Genomic DNA, 21357 nt, shown 5'->3' with positions numbered 1-21357 from the left:
TTACTAATTATAGCAGCGGCCCCCAACTCTTCCAGTTTTGTGAACCAGTGGCAAGGGAGGGGAGAGGGGATGGTTCTACCCGAGCAACAGGTGAACGTGTGCACAGCTCTATTTGCGCAAGTGGCGCGCATGCACATAAACCGCTTGTACAAAAGGAGCATCATGCATGCGCCCGCTCAACTGCGACTCGCCCAAGTGGAGCAGCACATGCACATGTGCGCTTGCTCGCTATTTGCGCAGCCTGGTTGTGAACAGACTAGGCTGTAGCTCAGGAGTTGGGGAATCTCTGAAATACAGTTTCAGAGGTTCAAGGTTTCAATTAAATGCTATATTCAAGGTTGCAATTAAATGCTGGATGAGTAAACATGAATTTTAATCCTGCTAGCTTTTTCATGAAGAACTGGCTTTACAGTGGGTTGTCTGCAGTGGAAGTGTCCGTGAAGCAGCTCTTCAGCAAGCATGGTTCTTCTTTGAACTTATGGTAAGAGAATGAGAAAAACTATTCATTTTTGTGAGATGAACAACCTTCACGTGTCCTAGCCTAAAGTCACAACCCTTACACAAGAGATCAGTTCAGAACTCTCTTAAGATCTGCCTAATCTTTTCCTCTATTGGAGAAGAAGAAAAAAGAGATCAAGAAGGAAGTTGGCCTACTTAACTTTTGTTGTTGTTATTGCCTCTGGACTTCTTTCCTGATCCCTATCATAGTTTAACTATCAGTGAAAATGGCTGTTCGTTATCCAGATAATATCTGCTTGTGTAGAAGATAAAATGCCTCTGAAAGTTATTCTCCAAATGGATTTTAGAGTTTATTTTATTTATTTATTTTATTTATTCATTTGTCCAATACACAAATACATATGAAGAAAAATAGACATGTAGTAATATATATAAGGGTAAAAGCAAACTTAGAGGAGAGGATATATGAAAGGAAGAGAATATATATGATAGGTGAAAGAAAGGAAAGACAATTGGACAGGGGACAAAAGGCACACCAGTGCACTTATGTACGCCCCTTACTGGCCTCTTAGGAACCTGGAGAGGTCAATCGTGGAGAGTCTAAGGGAGAAATGTTGGGGGTTAGGGGTTGATCAATTGAGTCCGGTAATGAGTTCCACACTTCGATAACTCGATTGTTGAAGTCATATTTTTTATAGTCAAGTTTGGAGTGGTTCGTATTAAGTTTGAATCTGTTGCGTGCTCTTGTGTTGTTGCGGTTGAAGCTGAAGTAGTCATTGACCGGTGGGACGTTGCAGCATATGATCTTGTGGACCCAGGTGTGGAATGCTCCCGTTTCACTCGTGCCTGTTGGTTGTAGGAGTGCCGGTCACGAAGGGAGCGCACAACCGCCCACCTGCTCGGACTTAACCATTTGGGTTCTTTTACTCTCTGCACATGCAAAACAGGCTTTGCTCCCTTCGCGACTTGCTCTCCTATGACTGGCAGGCACAAGTGAACCGGAAACATTTCACCCTTGGTTAGATCAATGGGAAAAGAAGACAACCTGGAGCCTCTCCCAACTGTTATAATGATTAAATCTAGTTTAGAGAATAGTATCAAGTCATACTGCTATCCACAGCTGACCTTTTTTGTGCAAGTGATGGCGAGTGGTAATATATGTTTCCTCCAGGTAAAAAGTATTGTGCATCATTTATATTTTGCTGACAAACTCGAAGCCCCAAGGAAGAATCGTTTTCCAGAGCGCTTCATGGATGACATAGCTGCGCTGGTCAGCACAATCGCCAGTGATATAGTTTCCCGGTTTCAGAAGGTAATAGAAGCAATTCAGCTTTGTTATTGTCAAATGTACACCCTATATGAAGAGATAATTTCTAAATAACAGACAAGTAGTTGGATAAGAGCCTCGACTTAAAACTTCTGTTTTGAAACATTCTGTCCTTTTCCTTTTTTTTCCCTTTTCCCCTCTGATATAGGATACAGAAATGATTGAAAGGCTCAACACTAGTTTAGCATTTTTCCTCAACGATCTGTTGTCTGTCATGGACAGAGGATTTGTCTTTAGCCTTGTTAAGACTTACTACAAACAGGTATGGTGGCAGAATCGAGGTAAAAAGAGAGCATCTAAGATAGACCTGGGCTCGGGGTAGAAAATCCTTGGCGTTGCCTACGTCCAAGAATGAGGGGAACAGAAGTAAAATACATTGTGGCATCTGACCAGAAGGATGTTTTCCAAAGAGGCCAAAATTCTGTCTTTCCTCTCTTCCCCTCCTAATTTGATGAACAGTTACTGGGCATGCTACCACTGTTAGAGTCAGTTTGTAGACTCCAAAGCATCTTTTTGGCTCTTGACGTTGGAAACGAACTTTGGAGAAGATAGAACATATTCTGGGCCAACAGCGTGATTGTACTCAGAAAAGATATAGTCTTAAGTGGCATGGAAATGCTTCAAATGGTTTAAATATCAAATTGAAAGTAACAATGTCTTGCTCATTTTTTATGAAAATACCAAATTTAATGTGCCTGACCTTTGCTCTCTATTTTGATAGTCTAGAGCAGTGTTTCCCAACCTTGGCAACTTGAAGATATTTGGACTTCAACTCCCAGAATTCCCCAGCCAGCGAATGCTGGCTGGGGAATTCTGGGAGTTGAAGTCCAGATTTCTTCAAGTTGCCAAGGCTGGGAAACACTGGTCTACATGAACATGGATCTGCCTTAACACTTTTTAACTCTGCTTTTTCTATTTCACAAGGTATCCTCCAAGCTTTATTCTTTACCAATCCCCAGCACGCTAGTGTCCTTGAGGCTGGATTTCCTTCGGATTGTCTGTAGCCATGAGCATTATGTTACTCTGAATTTACCATGTAGTTTACTAACACCGCCTGCCTCTCCATCTCCTTCAGTGTCATCAGCAACATCACAGGTGGGTAATATACCAAATGTATAGTGTAGTGTTAGATGGCTAATATAATCCAATGGACTGTTGGATTACATGTAGAATTAGAATCGTCTTTAGCTCTGCTCTCCTTTAATTGCAGACTTAATATTTTTAAAAAAGTTGTGCTGTGTTAAACCAAATTGTTACTTGATTGATTTTGACTTGATGTGATAAATATAAATCAGCTATTTGATTGATTTTGACTTAATATATAAATTATAGCTTATCAACATAGTTATTGCAAACCATGTCTTAACATGAATTGTTATCCTTGTTAAACGATCTAATTTCTAAAATTTATAATTTGAATATCCAATATTTGTTTTACATGCATAAAAATGGAAACCAAATAGTACATATCAATGATAATGATAATAATAATGATTATGATAATTTTGATAATTTATTTATTAGATATGTATGATTTGTATAATAATAATAATAATAATAATAATAATAATAATAATATTATAATAATAATAATAATAATAATAATAATATTATAATAATAATAATAATAATAATAATAATAATAATAATAATAATAATGTGATCCCCGTTCATAAATTCCACCTAGAAATATCAGGAATCCTTTTTAATTTGCAGTAAACAAGCCCTATTATATTTATTTATTATTTTATTTTATTTATTGGATTTGTATGCCGCCCCTCCCCGGAGACTCGGGGCGGCTAACAGCAATAATAAAACAGCATATGATAATAATCCAATACTAAAAACAGTTAAAAACCCATTATTATAAAAACCAAACATACATATAGACATACCATGCATAAAATTGTAAAGGCCTAGGGGGAAAGAGTATCTCAATTCCCCCATGTGGGACCTAACTGGTCGCTGGGATTCGTGCAGCAGAAGGCAGTCCTTGAGATAATCTGGTCCGGTGCCATGAAGGGCTTTATAGGTCATAACCAACACTTTGAATTGGGACCGGAAACTGATCGGCAACCAATGCAGACTGCGGAGTGTTGATGTGACATGGGCATATTTGGGAAAGCCCATGATTGCTCTCGCAGCTGCATTCTGCACGATCTGAAGTTTCTGAACACTTTTCAAAGGTAGCCCCATGTAGAGAGCATTACATTAGTCGAGCCTCGAGGTGATTTAGCTGTGGAATAGTAATAAAATCTCTAATTAAATTATTTTGCTGAACTACAGTTGAACGTATTTCTTTCTTGTTGCTTTTATTCTTTCATACTGTTATTTTATTATGAATATATTTATATAAATAAATAATGGGAAGTTATGAAGGCCAGTAGGATAAATACATATAATAAAACCTACAAGAAGTTTTTTGTTTTGTTTTACAGAGTTCTGGCTTCTCAACAAATGTTCAGGATCAGAAGATTGCAAATATGTTTGAGCTGTCCGTTCCTTTTCGTCAACAGCATTATTTAGCAGGACTGGTGCTTACTGAGCTAGCTGTCATTCTAGATCCTGAAGCAGATAGGTAAATTTTAAAATCATTTCCAACAGACTATAATAATTTAAAACATATCATATTTTTCAGAGTATAAGATGTGCCTTAGTTTTGGGGGAGGAAAATCTACTTACCTTGTATTCATCTGGTTAGTGTCCTTAGTCTGGTCAGCTTCAGCACATCATTTTATACCCAGGTTAGGGTTGCAAAAAAGCCTTTTTCAGGAGGAAAAGCAATGAAAACAAGCCTGCAAAGACTTAGGGCTGGGGAAAAAACTTTGGAGTAGCAATGAAAACAAGCTTGCAAGCCAGGAAGTTCATTAGCACCTCGTTAGGGCTGAAAAAGCCTTTTTGGGAAGGAAAAGCAAAACAGGCCTACAAATACTTAGCATTGGGAAAAAAATAGGAGTAGCAATGAAAAAATCCTGCAAGCCAGGAAGATCGCTAGCACCTTGTTAGGGATGGGGGAAAAAACTTAGAAAAAGCTACATTCAGAGTATAAGATGCACCCAAATTTTCAGTCTCTTTTAGAGAGGAAAAAGGTATGTCTTATATTCAAAAAATATGGTATTTCCTCTCTCATAAGGGTGTTGTAACAGGACTGTGAAAGAATATATTTCTTCTCAAGTCCTTGTTCCTTTCACACTCAACCACTCTTTAAATTTGCTGAGATAGTTGAATAGATAGTATTCAACATACACCAGTTTATTTAGTTACTGTTCAAAGTTACAACAGAATTGAAAAAAGGGACATGATCATTTTTCTCACTTACAATGTGTGCAACATACCTAGAGTCATTTGATCAAAATTCAGATACTTGGCAGCTGACTCATATTTATGATGATTACAGTGTGATTACCTTTGGTAACCTGCAAAGATCATGACTGAAAAACGGTCATAAGTCTCATTTTTAAGGATAATTGTAAGTTTAGAATAGAATAGAATTCTTTATTGGCCAAATGTGATTGGACACACAAGGAATTTGTTTTTGGTGCATATGCTGTCAGTGTACATGGTCACTTAGTGAATTGTAAGTCAAGAACTACCTGTAATAAAGTTGAATGCTTCAACTTAAGTGTTGTGGTCCACCAGTGGCCTGCGGAGCTGGCAGCAGAGTCGAGTAGCGAGAAGACAGGGGAGGACTGTCGGCCAGGCCTGGAGTCTGGAGAAGGCTCTATGGTGGAGCCAGCCATGGGGCCCCGACCCTCTGGGAGTTCTGTGCTGACTCCAGAGCCTCCAGAGGCTGTTATGAGCAAGGCAGAGGAACCGAAGGAGCCTTTTTCCAATGTGTTCATGTGCAGAGCTGGCAGAAGGCACAAAGTTATGGAAGAAAAGGACTACTCAGGAGTAAGGTTTGGAGATGATTGGCCCTTCCCATAAGACATAAAAGTGGGGCAAACTGATGTGGTCATTGCAGAAAGCAACTTTGTTCAATTCTGGTTGGTGTAACTCAGTAGCTCCGTTCTGGCTCCATGTTCTGTTTGGCCTTGCAAAGCTCTTTGCCAATTAGGTCTTTGGAAGTGTGTCAACAGAGATAAAATTTGGTGCTTGTCAGCCTTCTTTGAAAAGACTGTGACAGACTTCCGTCAGACTAATTAACATTGTTTGAATAGAATAGAATTCCTTATTGGCCAAGTGTGATTGGCCACACAAGGAATTTGTCTTCAGTGCATATGTTCTCAATATACATAAAAGAAAATACACATTTGACAAGAATCATGAGGTACAGCACTTAGTGATTGTCATAGGGTCAAGTAAACAATCAGGAAACAATATTAATATAAATCATAAGGATACAAGCAACAAGTTACAGTCATACAGTCTGTGGGAGAGATGAGTGATAGGAATGATGAGAAAAACTAATAGTAATAGTAATGCAGCCTTAGTGAATAGTTTGACAGTGGTGAGGGAATTATTTGTTTGTGATTTACTATGGCTGGGAATAAACACCATTACGTTCTGCTACTTTGTGGTTCTGAGAGTTAACCTTTGGTTAACTCTTGCTACAGCCATCAATGCAAAAAAGTAAAAATGGGCAAGAATAGAAAGAAGCAAAGTTGTTAAAACAATCAATCATTTAAAACTGAAAGTACTAAGCATCAAAAAACCCTCTCAGAATGACTAACTCTTATTTTCTCACAAAGAATGCTGAATTGGTTTTATTTGTGGCAAGTGCTACAAAAGTAATCCACACTTCCTTTTGGAAACTATACTCATTCAATCTGCAGAAGAATATCTAATTAAGTTCTTGGTGTATGCCTATGTGTCTAAAATATTTCAAAAATAAAACTGAAACAGAATGCAATTCCACTTGGAAATATTTTTGGATTGCAATTCCATATATGGGATTGTTCCATATCTGAGAGGTGGGTTTCTCTTAGTATAAAGTCTTAATTTGCTTAGATAGAATTTCCTGTAATTCTTAATCTTATTTTCTGACTTATATACCATGCTGACCGTTGCAGTTGATATTCGTATAATGTTTTAATAATGATTAGTACTTTTAAAATGATGGAGTGCATTAAATGAAGGAAACATTGGACATTAAAAAAATTCTAATGATGTTTGTAAATTATTGTAAATGATTGGAGTGTTTGTGTTTTCCCCCTTTCCCCCTCTTTTTTGTTTGTGTATCTTCTTTTTTCTCTTTTCCTCTCCTTTTTTTATAAATCCACATCATAAAAATAACAATTTATCTGCAGATCAATTTATATATTAACCACCATCTACATTTTGTGTCTGGAGCTAAGGACGCAGAATCAAATGGCTAATATTGGCTCGTTTTTCATATTCTAGTTTAAGAAGTTAATTCTAATTCTGCAATATATTTGCTATATTGTTTCAGATTAGCCAAATAAAGGATGAGATGAAACTGAAAAAAAGAAATTATAAAATAAGGAATATAATTGAAAGCAGTCAAATTTGTGAGTGTGTGTATATGTGTGTTTACCATGCCATATCTGCTCTAAAACTATTAACTCATCCTACTATCTCTTTTTTTTAAATAGTTTGTTTGGATTGCATAAGAAAGTCATCAACATGGTACACAATTTGCTATCTAGCCATGACTCTGACCCACGGTACTCTGACCCACAAGTAAAAGCCAGGGTGGCTACTCTGTACTTGCCTCTGATTGGAGTGATCATGGAGAGTGTGCCTCAGCTGTATGATTTCACAGGTATTTGGTATGCTCACCCATTAACTGCACTGCTACTTGAATACTATATTCAGTGAAAGCAGCAAATTGGGTTTCTTTAAAAGAGTTTCTAAACTGCATCCAAAAACTTGAATGTGTCCTTGAAATGCCTATTTGCCTTTGCAATTCCACATCAAACACACAGTGAATCATTGCCGTTGTTAAGTTAGTAACCCAGTTATTAAATGAATTTGGCTTCCCCATCGGCTTCGCTTGTAAGGAGATTGCAAAGGGGGATCACATGACCTTGGGACCTTGCAGCGAAGTGGTGGGTTACAAAATATTGTAAAATATTTTATCGCCGGTTTGCATATGCACTCACTATGCTTCTGTGCATGCACAGAAGTGTCACAAGTGGGTGGGCAGACCTGTTCTAAGAACTGGTTGTCACCCACTGCTTGTCAGCCCCAAGCCATCATTTTGCCTTGCCACAAGTAGAAAAATACTATGGGAATTAGGGAGGTGTGGTTGCATGAGAGGGAAAAATACTAGCCACAACAAATTATTTCCAGAAGATTCAAGGTCATCTTTTATTCCGCACCAGTCAGAAGTACATGGGAGGATTGTGGACGTTGAGGCAACCAGAGTGATCCATGTTGTTGGCTTGTCTCAGTTAGACTATGAAACCTTCGACAACACCGAGCAGAGAATTTTAACAGAGTGTGGATGTGTGATAAAGCCAAGACACAGACTTAGTTAAATAAGTATTATTTACATATGAACAAAATATAAACAATCCAGAATAAGCACGAAGCAAATACAGAATAATAAGCACTCAGCAATTACAAGATTAGCACAAAGCAAAATACAATATAGATAATAAGCACGAAGCTAAAATACAATATAGATAATAAGCACAAAGCTTATACAAGCATGGAGCTTAGACACAACTCCCCCTTCTCTCAGGCAAAAGTAAAGGAATGACCGAGCAAAAGCTTCAATGAGGAAGTGACGAAACAGCCTTGAATATTAACTCTTCAAGTACAAGTTAACCCTTTAAGTGCACATTAACTCTTTAAGTACAAGTTTGGTTCAAGTGTACAATATGCAGTTTACAATGGCAATCCCTAACAACCATGTACCCTGTACTAACACATGTGATGAACTTGTGGGTGTGGGAACGAGGGATGAACCTTAACCTGGGTGGAGAACTGTAGGGCAAGTTAGTATCGGGATGACTAGAGTTTGTAACCAACATGGCTCTGTTAATAATAATAAATTTAATTATTAATTAATAATAATTTATTAGATTTGTATGCCACCCTTCTCCGAGGACTAATAAATTGGAACTTGGAAGAAGGCCAAGGTTTGGATTCTGATTTATTTCTCGGATGTTATTTGGAATGCTGACACCGCTGCTGCAATGGTCATAAATAAGAGGTAGTTGTCAAGCATCTGAATTTTAATTATGTGACCATGGAGATGCGGCAATGGTCGTAAGTGTGAACAATGGCCATAAACCACTCTTTTCAGTGCCATTGTAATTTTGAATGGTCATGAAAAGAACTGTTGTAAGTCAACTAACCACAGAGTAGGAAATGAATGCAAGCTGTACAGGTAGTCCTTGACTTATAGTGATTTAGTGCCCGTTCAAAGTTACGACGACACTGGGGGAAAAAAGACTTCTGACTGGTTTTTCGTACTCACAAGCATTGCAACATCCGCATAGTCACATGATCACAATTCAGACGCTTGGCAACTGGCATGTATTTATGCAGCCTCCCAGAGTCATGCAATCACTATGAACTTCTGACAAGTAAAGACCTACTAGAGTAACTTGCGTGAAGGGGCAATAAATAAATAGAAAGTGACATCATTCTTTCCCCCCATTTAAGAATGATTACCTAAACCAGAGGTAGGCAAAGTTGGCTCTTCTATGACATGTGGACTTCAACTCCCAGAATTCCTGAGCTGGCATGATTTGCTCAGGAATTCTGGGAGTTGAAACCCACAAGTCATAGAAGAGCCAACTTTGCCTACTCTTGACCTAAACATTCTAGAGCAGAAGTTTCAAACTTGAGTCGTCACGTGACGTATCGGGACTCCCCCTCCCCTTTGCTAAACTGGGGAGGGGAGAGGCCAGTGCATGATGCATCCGGCCCGTGGGCCTAGAGTTTGACACCCCTGTCTGGAGTCTTTAAATACCAAAAACGATGTGTCACCAACGGCCGATACCTATTGCTACCCTCCCAGACTGTAGATTTAATTATAAATTCTGCATTTAATTATAAATTCTGCATTTAATTATAAATTCTGCTAGAATGTTTAGAATAATTAGGAATACAGTGGTACCTCGGTTCTCGAATGCCTTGGTTGTCGTACATTTCGGATACTGAACAAAATTTTCAGCAAAAATTTCCTTCAGTATCCGAACAAAAATTCGGATATCGGACATCTCAGCAGTTGCCGCCGCTCCAGCAGCTTCCCTTCATTACGTGACGTTCCCGGCGCTGTTGCTACTTGAAGGGAAGCCGCCGCCGTTGCCGCCGCCAGGAAGGAGAAAGTTGGTGCAGCTGCCTACAGGTAACAAGAAGAAGCACTGAGGAAAGGAGCCCCCCGAAGCTGCTGGGATTGCAGCCGCCCCCACCCTTCCTGCAGCTTAGAGCGCTTATAGAGCTCCTCAGATTTTTTATCCCATAGGAAATAAAGAAAATAGATTTAATTGGTTCCCAGGGAGTCAACAGGGGCTGAGAAGCAATTAAATCCATTTCCATTATTTCCTATGGGATAAATTAATTCGGTACTCAACCAAATCGGTTTTCGACCACACTTCTGGAACGAATTGTGGTCGAGAACCGAGGTACCAGTGTAATTAATTTTAATTTTAATTGGATTAGATGACTAAAATAGCCCTTTTTAGTGGGATTCTGGGTTATTTATATGCCATCTAATGCAAAACTTTTCTGTGTTTTGCTATTAAGTGTCCGTATCCCATGTAACTGTATTAAAGCAACCGCATTAATGTTTCATTTCATTGAAATTGGCTTGTTTCGCTGCAGAAAGTCACAACCAGCGTGGAAGACCAAGCTGCGTCGCAGTGGAGGATTGTGAAAGTGAGGGTGGGAACATGATCAGTCAGACAGTTGCTATGGCCATTGCAGGAACGTCTGTCCCGCAGCTCACCCGGCCTACCAGTTTTCTCCTCACATCAACGGTACAAAAACATCCTCCTACAATAGATCTAACTACAAATATTTGGAAATCTGCATTCATAAAACAAAGGCTGGGTGAATGCCATGTCATGAAATGATGCCACTATTGTTAACATATTTCATGGAAACTAAATAATAAATAAGGGAAGATGATAATACTGGAAAATTATTGTTTTGGTTCTTTGGGAAACTAGCACAATAATGTGATAGTTTGATATTTTAAGGCAGTGCCTTAAAGATTGTTCTGTCGGGCTCTCTGGTAGAATCCTCCCAAAAATTCACAGGTACAAATTTCAGACACACACACACGTTTGAAAATTCAAAACAATGTTCTTTATAATGAAAAGTCACTTAACCTAAGCCCTCTTTTGGTATAGCAAAGAGCACTTTGGTCTCCAAACAAACTGGTAATTTGTACAAGTCCCTTATCAGTTCTGTGATACTTAGCTTGCAGCTGTGAGGCAATTCACAGTCCTTCTTCTTTCACAAAGTGAAACACACTTTGCTCTGGTTTAGTTTTAAAGCGGGGAAAAATCAGCACACAAAAGGTCAAAGTCAGTAAAGCAGTCACGAAACACAACGATCAGATAATCCTCCACAATGGCCAAACCCACAGGCTGCTATTTATAGCAGCCTCACTAATCACCACAGCCCCACCCAACCACAGGTGGCCTCATTTTCTTTGATAATAATCTCTCAGTTGTTGTTGCCTATGCATCGCTCTCCTCATGCGTGGCTGTATCATTAACTCTTGTTCTGAATCCAAGGAGGAGCTAGATAACTGATCTCCTTCTGAGCTGTCTGCCACACTCTCCTCCTCCCTGTCACTCATGTCTTCTTGGTCAGAGGAGCCTTCATCAGCAGATTCCACCAGGGGCAAAACAGGCCTGCAGCATGTGGATGTCTCCCCCACATCCACAGTCCTTGGGGCAGGAGCTGGGCCAGAGCTAACCACAACAAAGATATAACTGTCCATGGAGATTTTCAATCATTCAGGTCATGGCGGTCCCAAATGTACTTTTTTTCTAAAGACAACTGGACTTAATTTTTATTTTTCCTTGAAAATGTTTCACTTCAGAACTAAAGAAGCTTCATGGACAGGAAGTGAAATATCTTCAAGCAAAAATAAAATCCAGTTGCCTTTTGAAGAAGGACCTTTGGGATGATCAAGATATAAAAGTTTTATTTCCATTTTGAAACTTGTCAAGAGACTTATCCGCACCTTGCTATTGTTTATATAGCATATTACATATCGTACATATCCATGGCAGTATATATTAAAATTTCATGTAGATTAGAAAACCACAATAAAATATAAATGTTAAAAAGATCTATGTTCAAATACCAGTGTCTAGGCCAGTGAAGGCGAACCTATGGCGCGCGTGCCACAGGTGGCTCACGGAATCCTATCTGCCGGCACGTGACCCATTGCCCAGGCTCAGCTCCTGTGTGTGCACATGGGTGCCAGACAGCTGATTTTTGGCTTTCACAGAGGCTCTGGAAGACGTTTTCTGCTTCTGGTGGGCCTCTGAGGGGCGTTTTCAGCCTTCCCAGGCTCCATGTAAGCCTTTGGAGCCGGGGGGGTGGGGTGGACAGGCCCACCAGAAAAACTCTGGCCTCCAGAGGGCCTTGGGGAAGGGGGGCAGGAGAGTTTCTGGGCTCCAGAGGACCTCGGGGGTGGGGGCCATTTCTGCCCTCCCCAGGCATCGAATTATGGGCACCTGCACGCTTTTGGCACCCAAGGAAAAAAAGGTTCGCCATCACTGTTCTAGGCCATCAAAGCATTGAATCTCAGCACCGTTTATGAGCTTTAAAAAAAAACCTACACACTTGACTGGTATATGCCCTCAACTTATAGCTGGTCACACTGTGATCTACAATTTGACATGGGACCCCCACAGTCACACTGGGGGTGGGGGCGAAATACTATGCACCATTTATTACAGAGTCATACCCTAAGCAGGATGGCATTAGGTCTATCTGAATAGCTTGCATGCCTTTCTCAAAAGCTGCAAAAGAACACAAAACTTTCCTTTAGTTGAACTAGGTTTATTTCGGAACCAAAGCACTAACCACAGTTTTGATCTCTTCTGTCTCTGAATCCAGGCCGGTAGGCAACACTCAACATTTTCAGCTGATTCCAGTCGGAACCTTTTGATCTGCCTCTTGTGGGTCCTGAAGAATGCTGACGAAAGCGTTCTGCAGAAATGGTTCACAGATCTCTCTGTGCTGCAGCTCAATCGCTTGTTGGATTTGCTTTATCTTTGCATTTCCTGCTTTGAATATAAGGTAAAACAACACTGCCTACTTAAAAATGTGCACCTTTGATTGGAGATGGGCCTTCTTCAAAAGTTTGCACAGTGTAAGTCTTAAAATTATATTGGCAGTTGAACTTTTTCAGACATTTAAGCTTTTGTTGATCCTGCACGATTTTCTTGAGCCTGAATTTGCACTGAATACTTCCAGAAAATATTGAATGACACATGAACTGTATAATTTTTCTTCTTCATAAGAATGATAATGAGTGCACTTAGCTGGAAGATGCCTGAATTGTAAATGTAAATTCAAGATTCTGAGATTTGACTGACCGAGCAGATTTGTATTAATATTGTAAATATGTCTATCAAATTCATTTGTTTATTTATCAGATTTATATGGCTGCCCATTTACAATATGTTCCTTTGGGTAGGTAATATTAAAAGTGATTAAAACAAATCCATAAAATACCGTTTTCTGTTAAATTCTGTTCTAAAACAGCATTTTCCACTAAAAGATACCAGAATTAGTTCCTCTAATGCTTTTTTATGTTCCTCACATTACCCTTTGCAAGTTTATCTCTGGATGAAACAAGGGCAACTCTGGTTTGTCCTTTAATATTACTTTCATTTTATAGAACGTCTCATCTTTTTAATATTTATTTTTTTAGAAAGAACCTCTTTAGAAAGAAAATGTTCTTCTTTTATATTCTTGTCCTTTTGCGAAACATCTAGGGGAAGAAAGTTTTTGAAAGAATGAACAGTCTGACTTTTAAGAAGTCAAAAGATATGCGGGCCAAACTTGAAGAAGCTATACTTGGGAGCATTGGAGCCAGGCAAGAAATGGTACGAAGAAGCAGAGGACAATTGGGTAAGTGGATTCGTGCTTTTAAAGTTGAAAGAAGGAAATTTCCTATTCATGCATTATCACTTCCAACCAGGGATGGACAATTAATTTTTCGAAGGTGCCATGTGAGAAAGTGGGACTTTTGGGCTGGGCCGAACAAATAGGGCTGTGAAGGTGTGTATACATGTACATACGTAAATTGTAGGCGAAAGTTGCCTTCAAAATAAAAGAAATTTACATGGGCTGGACAGGGATGTTGGCCTTGGAGCCATAAAATACTGAAGTCTGCCTCTGATTAAAATTCCATATGATGAGCACCATTGTCTTCAATTTGTTAATACCTATTCATGATCAGAACACACACCCATATACACAGAGGGAGAGAGGAGAGATTAGATAGGGTGGATGGATAGATAGATAGATAGATAGATAGATAGATAGATAGATAGATAGATAGATAGATAGATAGATAGATACATAGATACATGAGCCGGGGTGGCGCAGCAGGTAGAGTGCTGTACTGCAGGCCACTGAAACTGACTTGTAGATCTGAAGGTCAGCGGTTCAAATCTCATCACCGGCTCAAGGTTAACTCAGCCTTCCATCCTTCCGAGGTGGGTAAAATGAGGACCCGGATTGTGGGGGCAATAGCCTTGCTCTGTTAAAAAAGTGCTATTGCTAACATGTTGTAAGCTGCCCTGAGTCTAAGGAGAAGGGCGGCATAAAAATCAAATAAATAAATAAATAAATAAATAAATAAATAAATAAATAAATAAATAAATAAATAAATAAATAAATAAATAAATCATAGATACATAGATACATAGATAGATACTGTAGGTAGATAGATAGGTAGGTAGGTAGGTAGGTAGGTAGGTAGATAGATAGATAGATAGATAGATAGATAGATAGATAGATAGATAGATAGATACTGTAGGTAGATAGGTAGGTAGATAGGTAGGTAGGTCAGTCGGTAGATAGATAGATAGATAGATAGATAGATAGATAGATAGATAGATAGATAGATAGATAGATAGATAGATAGATACTGTATGTAGATAGGTAGGTAGATAGGTAGGTAGGTCAGTCGGTAGATAGATAGATAGATAGATAGATAGATAGATAGATAGATAGATAGATAGATAGATAGATACATTTTATCCTTTTCATTAATTCATTCATTCCCTATGCCATGGAGGCAGTCCTCATCATTGTACTAAGTTATAACTGGGAAACTGAACAGTAACATTTACCAAAATTAATTATTGCTTGAGCAAAAGTAAAGGTTTCCTCTGTCCAGTTGTGTCTGATTCTTATGTGGCAATGCTCATCTCCATTTCTAAGCTGAGGGAACTTCAGCTTTGTCTGAAGACATTCTGGGTTTGCGCAACCAGCAAGGCGCATGGAATGCCGTTACCTTCTCACCAAAGTGGTACCTATTTATCTACTCACACTTGCATGCTTTTGAACTTCTAGGCTGACAGGAATTGCATGGAAATAGTTGTTTTATTTTATTAAATATTATAATTCCCTGGCAGAAAGAAGTCCTTCCGGAAGTGCTTTTGGAAGTCAAGAGAACCTGAGGTGGCGAAAGGACATGACGCATTGGAGGCAGAACACTGAAAAACTGGACAAGTAATGTTGTCTTTTCCTGATGTTAATAGATTGAGCACCTGGCATAGCGTATATAGAGGCTTGTTGTCTCCTTTGAAGTTTAGTGGGCTAAAATATGGACAGATTTAGACACTGATTAAGCAAGGATTTCTCACATTATGGCTTTGAAAGGGGTTAAATTTATTTATTTCTTTGTTTGTTCATTTATTGGATTTCTATGCCACCTTTCCCTGAAGACTAAAAAAATACAATGACAAACCAATAAATTAACTAGATAACTAAGCTAAAATCCCTAATATTTTAAAAATCCTCAGCCATACTTAACATTCACTGGCCAGGGGGCCTGAGATCTAATGCCCCAAGCCTAGCGACATAAGTGAGTCTTAAGACTCTTACGGAAGGCAAGGAGGGTGGGGGCAGTGCGAATCTCGGGGGGGGGGGCTGATTCCAGAGGGCCAGGGCCCCCACAGAGAAGGCTCTTCCCCTTGGCCCCGCCAAGTGACATTGTGATGGAACCTGGACAAGGCCAACTATGTGGGACCTGACCAGTTGCTGAGATTTATACGGCAGAAATGCCTGTGCAAGCTTAGTTTAAAGCAATTTTATTCCCATGTATCTGGAAATTAAATGTTGAATTCAATGGGACTTTTGAATAGACCAGTTGGATTATGTTAAATTACTATTTACTACTACTATTACAGATAGTTCTTGACTTACAACCACAATTGAGTTCAAAAATTCTGTTGCTGAGTGAGACATCTGTTAATTTCGCCCCATTTTATGACCTTTCCTGCCACATTTCTTAAGTTAATCATTCTGGTTGTTAAGATAGTAAACTGGTTGTTAAGTGAAGCTGGCTTCCCCATTGACTTTGCTTGTCAGAAGGTCGCAAAAAGGGATCCCATAATCCTGGGACCCATCCTAGAATACAGCTCATCTGTTTGGAATCCATACCACATTTCTGACATTAACACCCTCGAAAATGTCCAAAGATACTTCACTAGAAGAGCCCTTCATTCCTCTACCCGAAACAGAATACCTTACGAAACTAAACTTACAATCCTGGGTCTTGAAAGCTTAGAATTATGACGCCTTAAACATGATCTAAGTATTGCCCATAAGATCATATGCTGCAATGTCCTGCCTATCAAAGACTACTTCAGCTTCAGCCACAACAACAAAAGAGCACACAACAGATTCAAGCTTAATATTAACCGCTCCAAACTTGACTGTAAAAAATACGACTTTAGTAATCGAGTTGTTGATGCGTGGAACTCATTACCGGGCTCTGTAGTGTCATCCCCTAACCCCCAACACTTTACCCTTAGACTATCCACAGTTGACCTCTCCAGATTCCTAAGAGGTCAGTAATGGGCGTACATAAGCGCACTAGAGTGCCATCCATCCCGTGTCCTATAGTCTCTCCTATATCTCCTACATCTTCTCAACTATATTCTCATTGTGTATTATTGTGTATTGGACAAAGCAAACAAACGAACAAACAAATAAATAAAAATAAATAAATAAATCATCATAAATATGCTGTAAATGAGTCAGTTGCCATGGTCTGAATTTTGATTAAATGACCATGAGAAATGCTGCAGTGGTCAAAACTGTGAACAACAGTCATAAGTCATTTTTTTAAAATGATATTGTAACTCAACGCTCACTAAATGAACTGTTGTAAATTGGGAGTTACCCTGTATAAGAAAGTAATCTTTGCTGTAGTAAAAACTGATATGATATCCTATTAGATACAGCCAAGATCCATAAATAGTACAAGCAGGAAATATATATGCCATCAGTCACTAGAGTATTAGGATATTCATTAGAGTATTCTGGAGTTTAAAAATTGCTTCTTTCTTACCCTAATCCATGACTTTAATTATTTTTCTACATGCGCTGTATTTTTAGAAGCCACAAACCAATCAGGTATTGTAGCCTTGGTAGCCTGCTATGGGTTTTGTTTTGTTTTGTTTTTCAGTTGTCACTTTGTACTTTTGCCTATTTTGTTATTGCAGCTGTATGTTTTTTGATGCTTTGCAGAGGTTTTATATGCCTGTGTGTTACTGCAGTAATTGTTATATCAGGAATTGCTGGAATTTGAAACATTAGGGTTAATTAGCTGTAAAAATTATAGCTTTGCCTGGCTGGCATGCTTTTTATCCCCAGATCCTGGTAGATTGAGATGCTTTGCAGAAGTTGTTTTGTGAAATAATTTGGCTATAAAAAGAGAGAGTGCGAACATTCTGCTACAAAAAAAGTTTCCTGTTTTGTAGCACGAGGCATGTCTGTATTCTTATGTGATTATTGCATATCTAGCATATGGTCTCGTATTCCCTTAACACCTGTGATAAGGGTCATAAACAGCTCTGTATGCCAAATGAATTGTATCTTTAATACTTTTGAAATTTGCTGTAGATGAGATTTTGGAAAAAATTGACAAGAGAGCCTAGGGGCCCTGCCATATACCACCACCAATGGGGGAAATTTACTACTGCAGTGTTTCCCAACCTTGGCAACTTGAAGATATCTGGACTTCAACTCCCAGAATTCCCCACCCAGCATTCGCTGGCTGGGGAATTTTGGGAGTTGAAGTCCAAATATCTTCAAGTTGCCAAGGTTGGGAAACACTGTACTATTGTACTAAGGGCTAAATTATTTCCGATGATATTTTTCAAGGTTTGGTGTCATAGGACATATTTATTTATAAGAAATGTATTTTTCTGCTGGAACAACATTTATGCTACAGGCTACGTAATTAATAAATTTGTGCCATGATCTGGGTAAATCTTGCAGCAGTTAAAAGTGGTAGGTGGAGATTAAAACAATCTGTAATGAGTGAAAACTTGAGAAAGACACATTGAGCAAGGAAATCAGCTCTTCTTTCTCTGCTCCAGAATAATTGAGTTAAAGGAGATCTTAAAAGTGAGTGATCACAATATATTTAGAACCCAAGTTGCTTACTAAATTCTGAAAATAATTTTCTTGGCCATAGAACCATTAATTTTAAAGCCAGACATACAAAAATGTATTGCAGAGCACCCAAAAGGAGTGCTGTAATGTCTGGATACCAGGTTCATGTCAGTGTGAATTTGAGACGTCTGGATAGTTTCCAGATATGTAGCCTTCAACTCTCGGCTATGGCTATGGTTTCATAAGACCAGTAGAAGCCAGTGTGGATCAGGGCCAGCCTTTACTTTTGAAACAATAAAATTCTTCACTTAAAATCAAACTATGCTGTTTTTCTTCTGAGGTTTTTAGCATTGACATTCCACAAACAACTGGAGATTGTCTGCAACTAGTTTGGAGCAGTGTAATGTACTGTTTGTGAGGAATCATCAGATTTTTAAAAGCAGGTTGCATTTAAGAATAGTTTAGCAAAACAAAGATATCTGCCAGATGTAAATTTCCATTTTTATCACCCAGGTATTTTAGGAAGACACCTATTCACACAGCACCACCCTGTGTTCACATTATGAAATATGGAAAGCCATTTTCACTGTTACAAATAAAATGTTGGGGTTTTTTCCCCCCATCTTAAAGGGACTTAAAATTGTACTGACAGAATGGTTATAATTTTAATCATTCTTTTTAGATAAAGAAACAGTTGGAATCATTTAGTCTTTTGACCTAGTAGGAAAACTAAAAGAAAAATGTAACTATATAAGGCATAGTGGGATGAGGACTATAAAATAATCATCCTTATGCTATCAAAACAAAAGTCTGGGAATGTTTTAACAGTCCCAATAACATCAGAAGTGGTTGCAAAAACAATTTGGTAAAGCTGCAACTGGGTTGTTTCCCAAGCAACCTTTGAAAGAATAGTGGATTAATGAAAACCTAAATTATAATTAGGTAAAAACCTATTAACTGGTGCAGCAAAAATATGGTTTCCATTGTGGAAACACATCAGCTTTCTGGTTCTATTTCAGTCAAAATATTATCTCATTTAAGCTGGTCGTTATCTATTAATTTGTCTTTTTTCATCTCTGTGCGTATGCATTTGCCTCTGTTTTATCTGTATTTACCAGAAAAAAATGTGTCTCCAAAATAGCTAGATTATTGGTCCATCTAGCCCAATTTTACTCTTTGGAGATGAAGTTGTTCTACAGCATCTTCAAATCCCATGCACGATTTTAAAATTACAAAAAGACAACAAGAAACCGATTAGTTATTTTATTTTCTCCTTTTTGGAACTTTTGTTTTTATTATGGGAGTGGTTTTAGAAGGCATGCTATTTTCTAAGGAGATTGACATTTGTTTGCTTTGCTTTGTTTTATGTTTTGAAGGAACATGGATTTTTAGTATTTATTTTACTTCTACCAGGTCCCGGGCAGAGATTGAACATGAAGCACTTATTGATGGTAACTTGGCAACAGAAGCCAATCTGATCATATTGGATACCTTAGAAATAATTGTGCAGGTGAGGATACTAAGGAGTATTTGACATACTGTAATTTCTAATGGCCTGAATGCAACATGTGCTGTTGTTTTTCTGTACAAAACATAATATTTCAGAATGCCTCCTTCAAAAGCATATTGCAAATGGATTGACATCACAGCTACTTTTATAAATAAGCCAATCATTGATACTAACTTGCTATGGGGAGAGCTAGGTTTCTTAAATGACCACAGAAATATGAGAGTCTCATCTTCCTTGAAAACCTAGAGAGGAAAGTGGACTACCTTGATGGCAAAGGAGAAGATCTGTTACATAAGCAACTAAGAGGAAAACTTTACCTGAGTCCAGTTGATGGGACTAGATTTCTTGTCCTGGTTTATGTCGGTTCAGACTTGCCAAGTCCTGTGAGACAGTCTTCTGTCACAGAGATCCATGAAGTCCTTCTGCTCCATCATGTCCATTGTAGCAGTAGGTAAAAGTCCCTTCCTTCATCTACAACCAATATAGAAACTGAGTGAAATATTGGAGACAGAGGTATAATTCCTGCTCCCTCTGCTAACCATGTATGCTAACTATATATGGTAAGAATGCTGGTTTAAGAATGCAATTGAGACCAGGATTTTCATTGCTAAGGGAAATTGGTAAAGCATGACTGCATTTTTAGTAATGCCAGAATGGATCTCACCGATAGAAGCCATCTCCCATCCTAATTTGTTAAAAGAAGGGAAAATATGGAAATACAGTGTTCCCTCAATTTTCGCGGGTTCGAACTTCTCGAATAGCCTATACCACGGTTTTTCAAAAAATATTAATTAAAAAATACTCCGCGGTTTTTTTCCTATACCACGGTTTCTCCCACCCAATGACGTCATATGTCATCGCCAAACTAATAATTTTTGCAAATAAATAACAAAAAAAAAATTATTGTTAATAAATAATGTTTATAAATATCAGGATCACTAAATGTCTTATTCAATTGTGAGTATCAGTAATAATGATGAGTAAATGGTTGCTAAGGAAATGGGAAATGGCAATTTAGGTGTTTAAAGTGTTAAGGGAAGGCTTGTGATACTGTCCATAGCCAAAAATGGTGTATTTACTTCCGTATCTCTACTTCGCGGAAATTCGACTTTCGCGGGCGGTCTCAGAACACATCCCCCGCGGAAATCAAGGGAACACTGTATAGAGATTTACTCGATAATAAATTAAAACTGAAAAAAAACCAAGAATTACAGGAGTCAGGGGTGGAAATAGATTGGTGGCAGTACGCCCAGATTAACTCTAGATATCAAAAAGACGTGAGAATATTCATTTTCAAGAAGGATAATAATACACTCAGGAAATTATTAATCCAAAACCAAGGAAAATTGATTGGGAAATTATATAAATATTTAATAAATTATAAGATGACAGGTTGGATATTGAAAGATAATATGATTAGCTGGTGTAAAAATTTTGCAAAGGAAATAAATTTAGATACATGGGAAAAGGTTTGGCTATATAACTGGAAAATAACTAAATCAATTTCCTTTAAAGAAAATCAAATTAAGATGTT

General features: G+C 38.3%; 1 protein-coding gene across 4 annotated transcripts in view; it reads left to right on the top strand.

Annotated features, from left to right (window-relative positions):
• Nucleotides 1–21357, top strand: part of DOCK7 (dedicator of cytokinesis 7) — a 170803-nt gene that overhangs the window by 107817 nt on the left and 41629 nt on the right. For all 4 annotated transcript variants that reach the window (XM_070746052.1, XM_070746051.1, XM_070746050.1 and 1 more), the window contains 11 exons: nt 386–481; nt 1631–1771; nt 1935–2048; nt 2711–2881; nt 4225–4364; nt 7342–7511; nt 10529–10683; nt 12788–12970; nt 13672–13807; nt 15322–15418; nt 19727–19823. In XM_070746052.1, the coding sequence (XP_070602153.1) occupies nt 386–481; nt 1631–1771; nt 1935–2048; nt 2711–2881; nt 4225–4364; nt 7342–7511; nt 10529–10683; nt 12788–12970; nt 13672–13807; nt 15322–15418; nt 19727–19823 (1500 nt within the window). The remainder of the gene's footprint in view (nt 1–385; nt 482–1630; nt 1772–1934; nt 2049–2710; nt 2882–4224; nt 4365–7341; nt 7512–10528; nt 10684–12787; nt 12971–13671; nt 13808–15321; nt 15419–19726; nt 19824–21357) is intronic.

This window comes from Erythrolamprus reginae, chromosome 3 (genome assembly GCF_031021105.1).
Source record: "Erythrolamprus reginae isolate rEryReg1 chromosome 3, rEryReg1.hap1, whole genome shotgun sequence".
NCBI classification, from domain to species: Eukaryota; Metazoa; Chordata; class Lepidosauria; order Squamata; family Dipsadidae; genus Erythrolamprus; species Erythrolamprus reginae.
The sequence above is the reverse complement of the archived record's forward strand: the minus strand, read 5'-3'. Positions and strand labels throughout refer to the sequence as shown.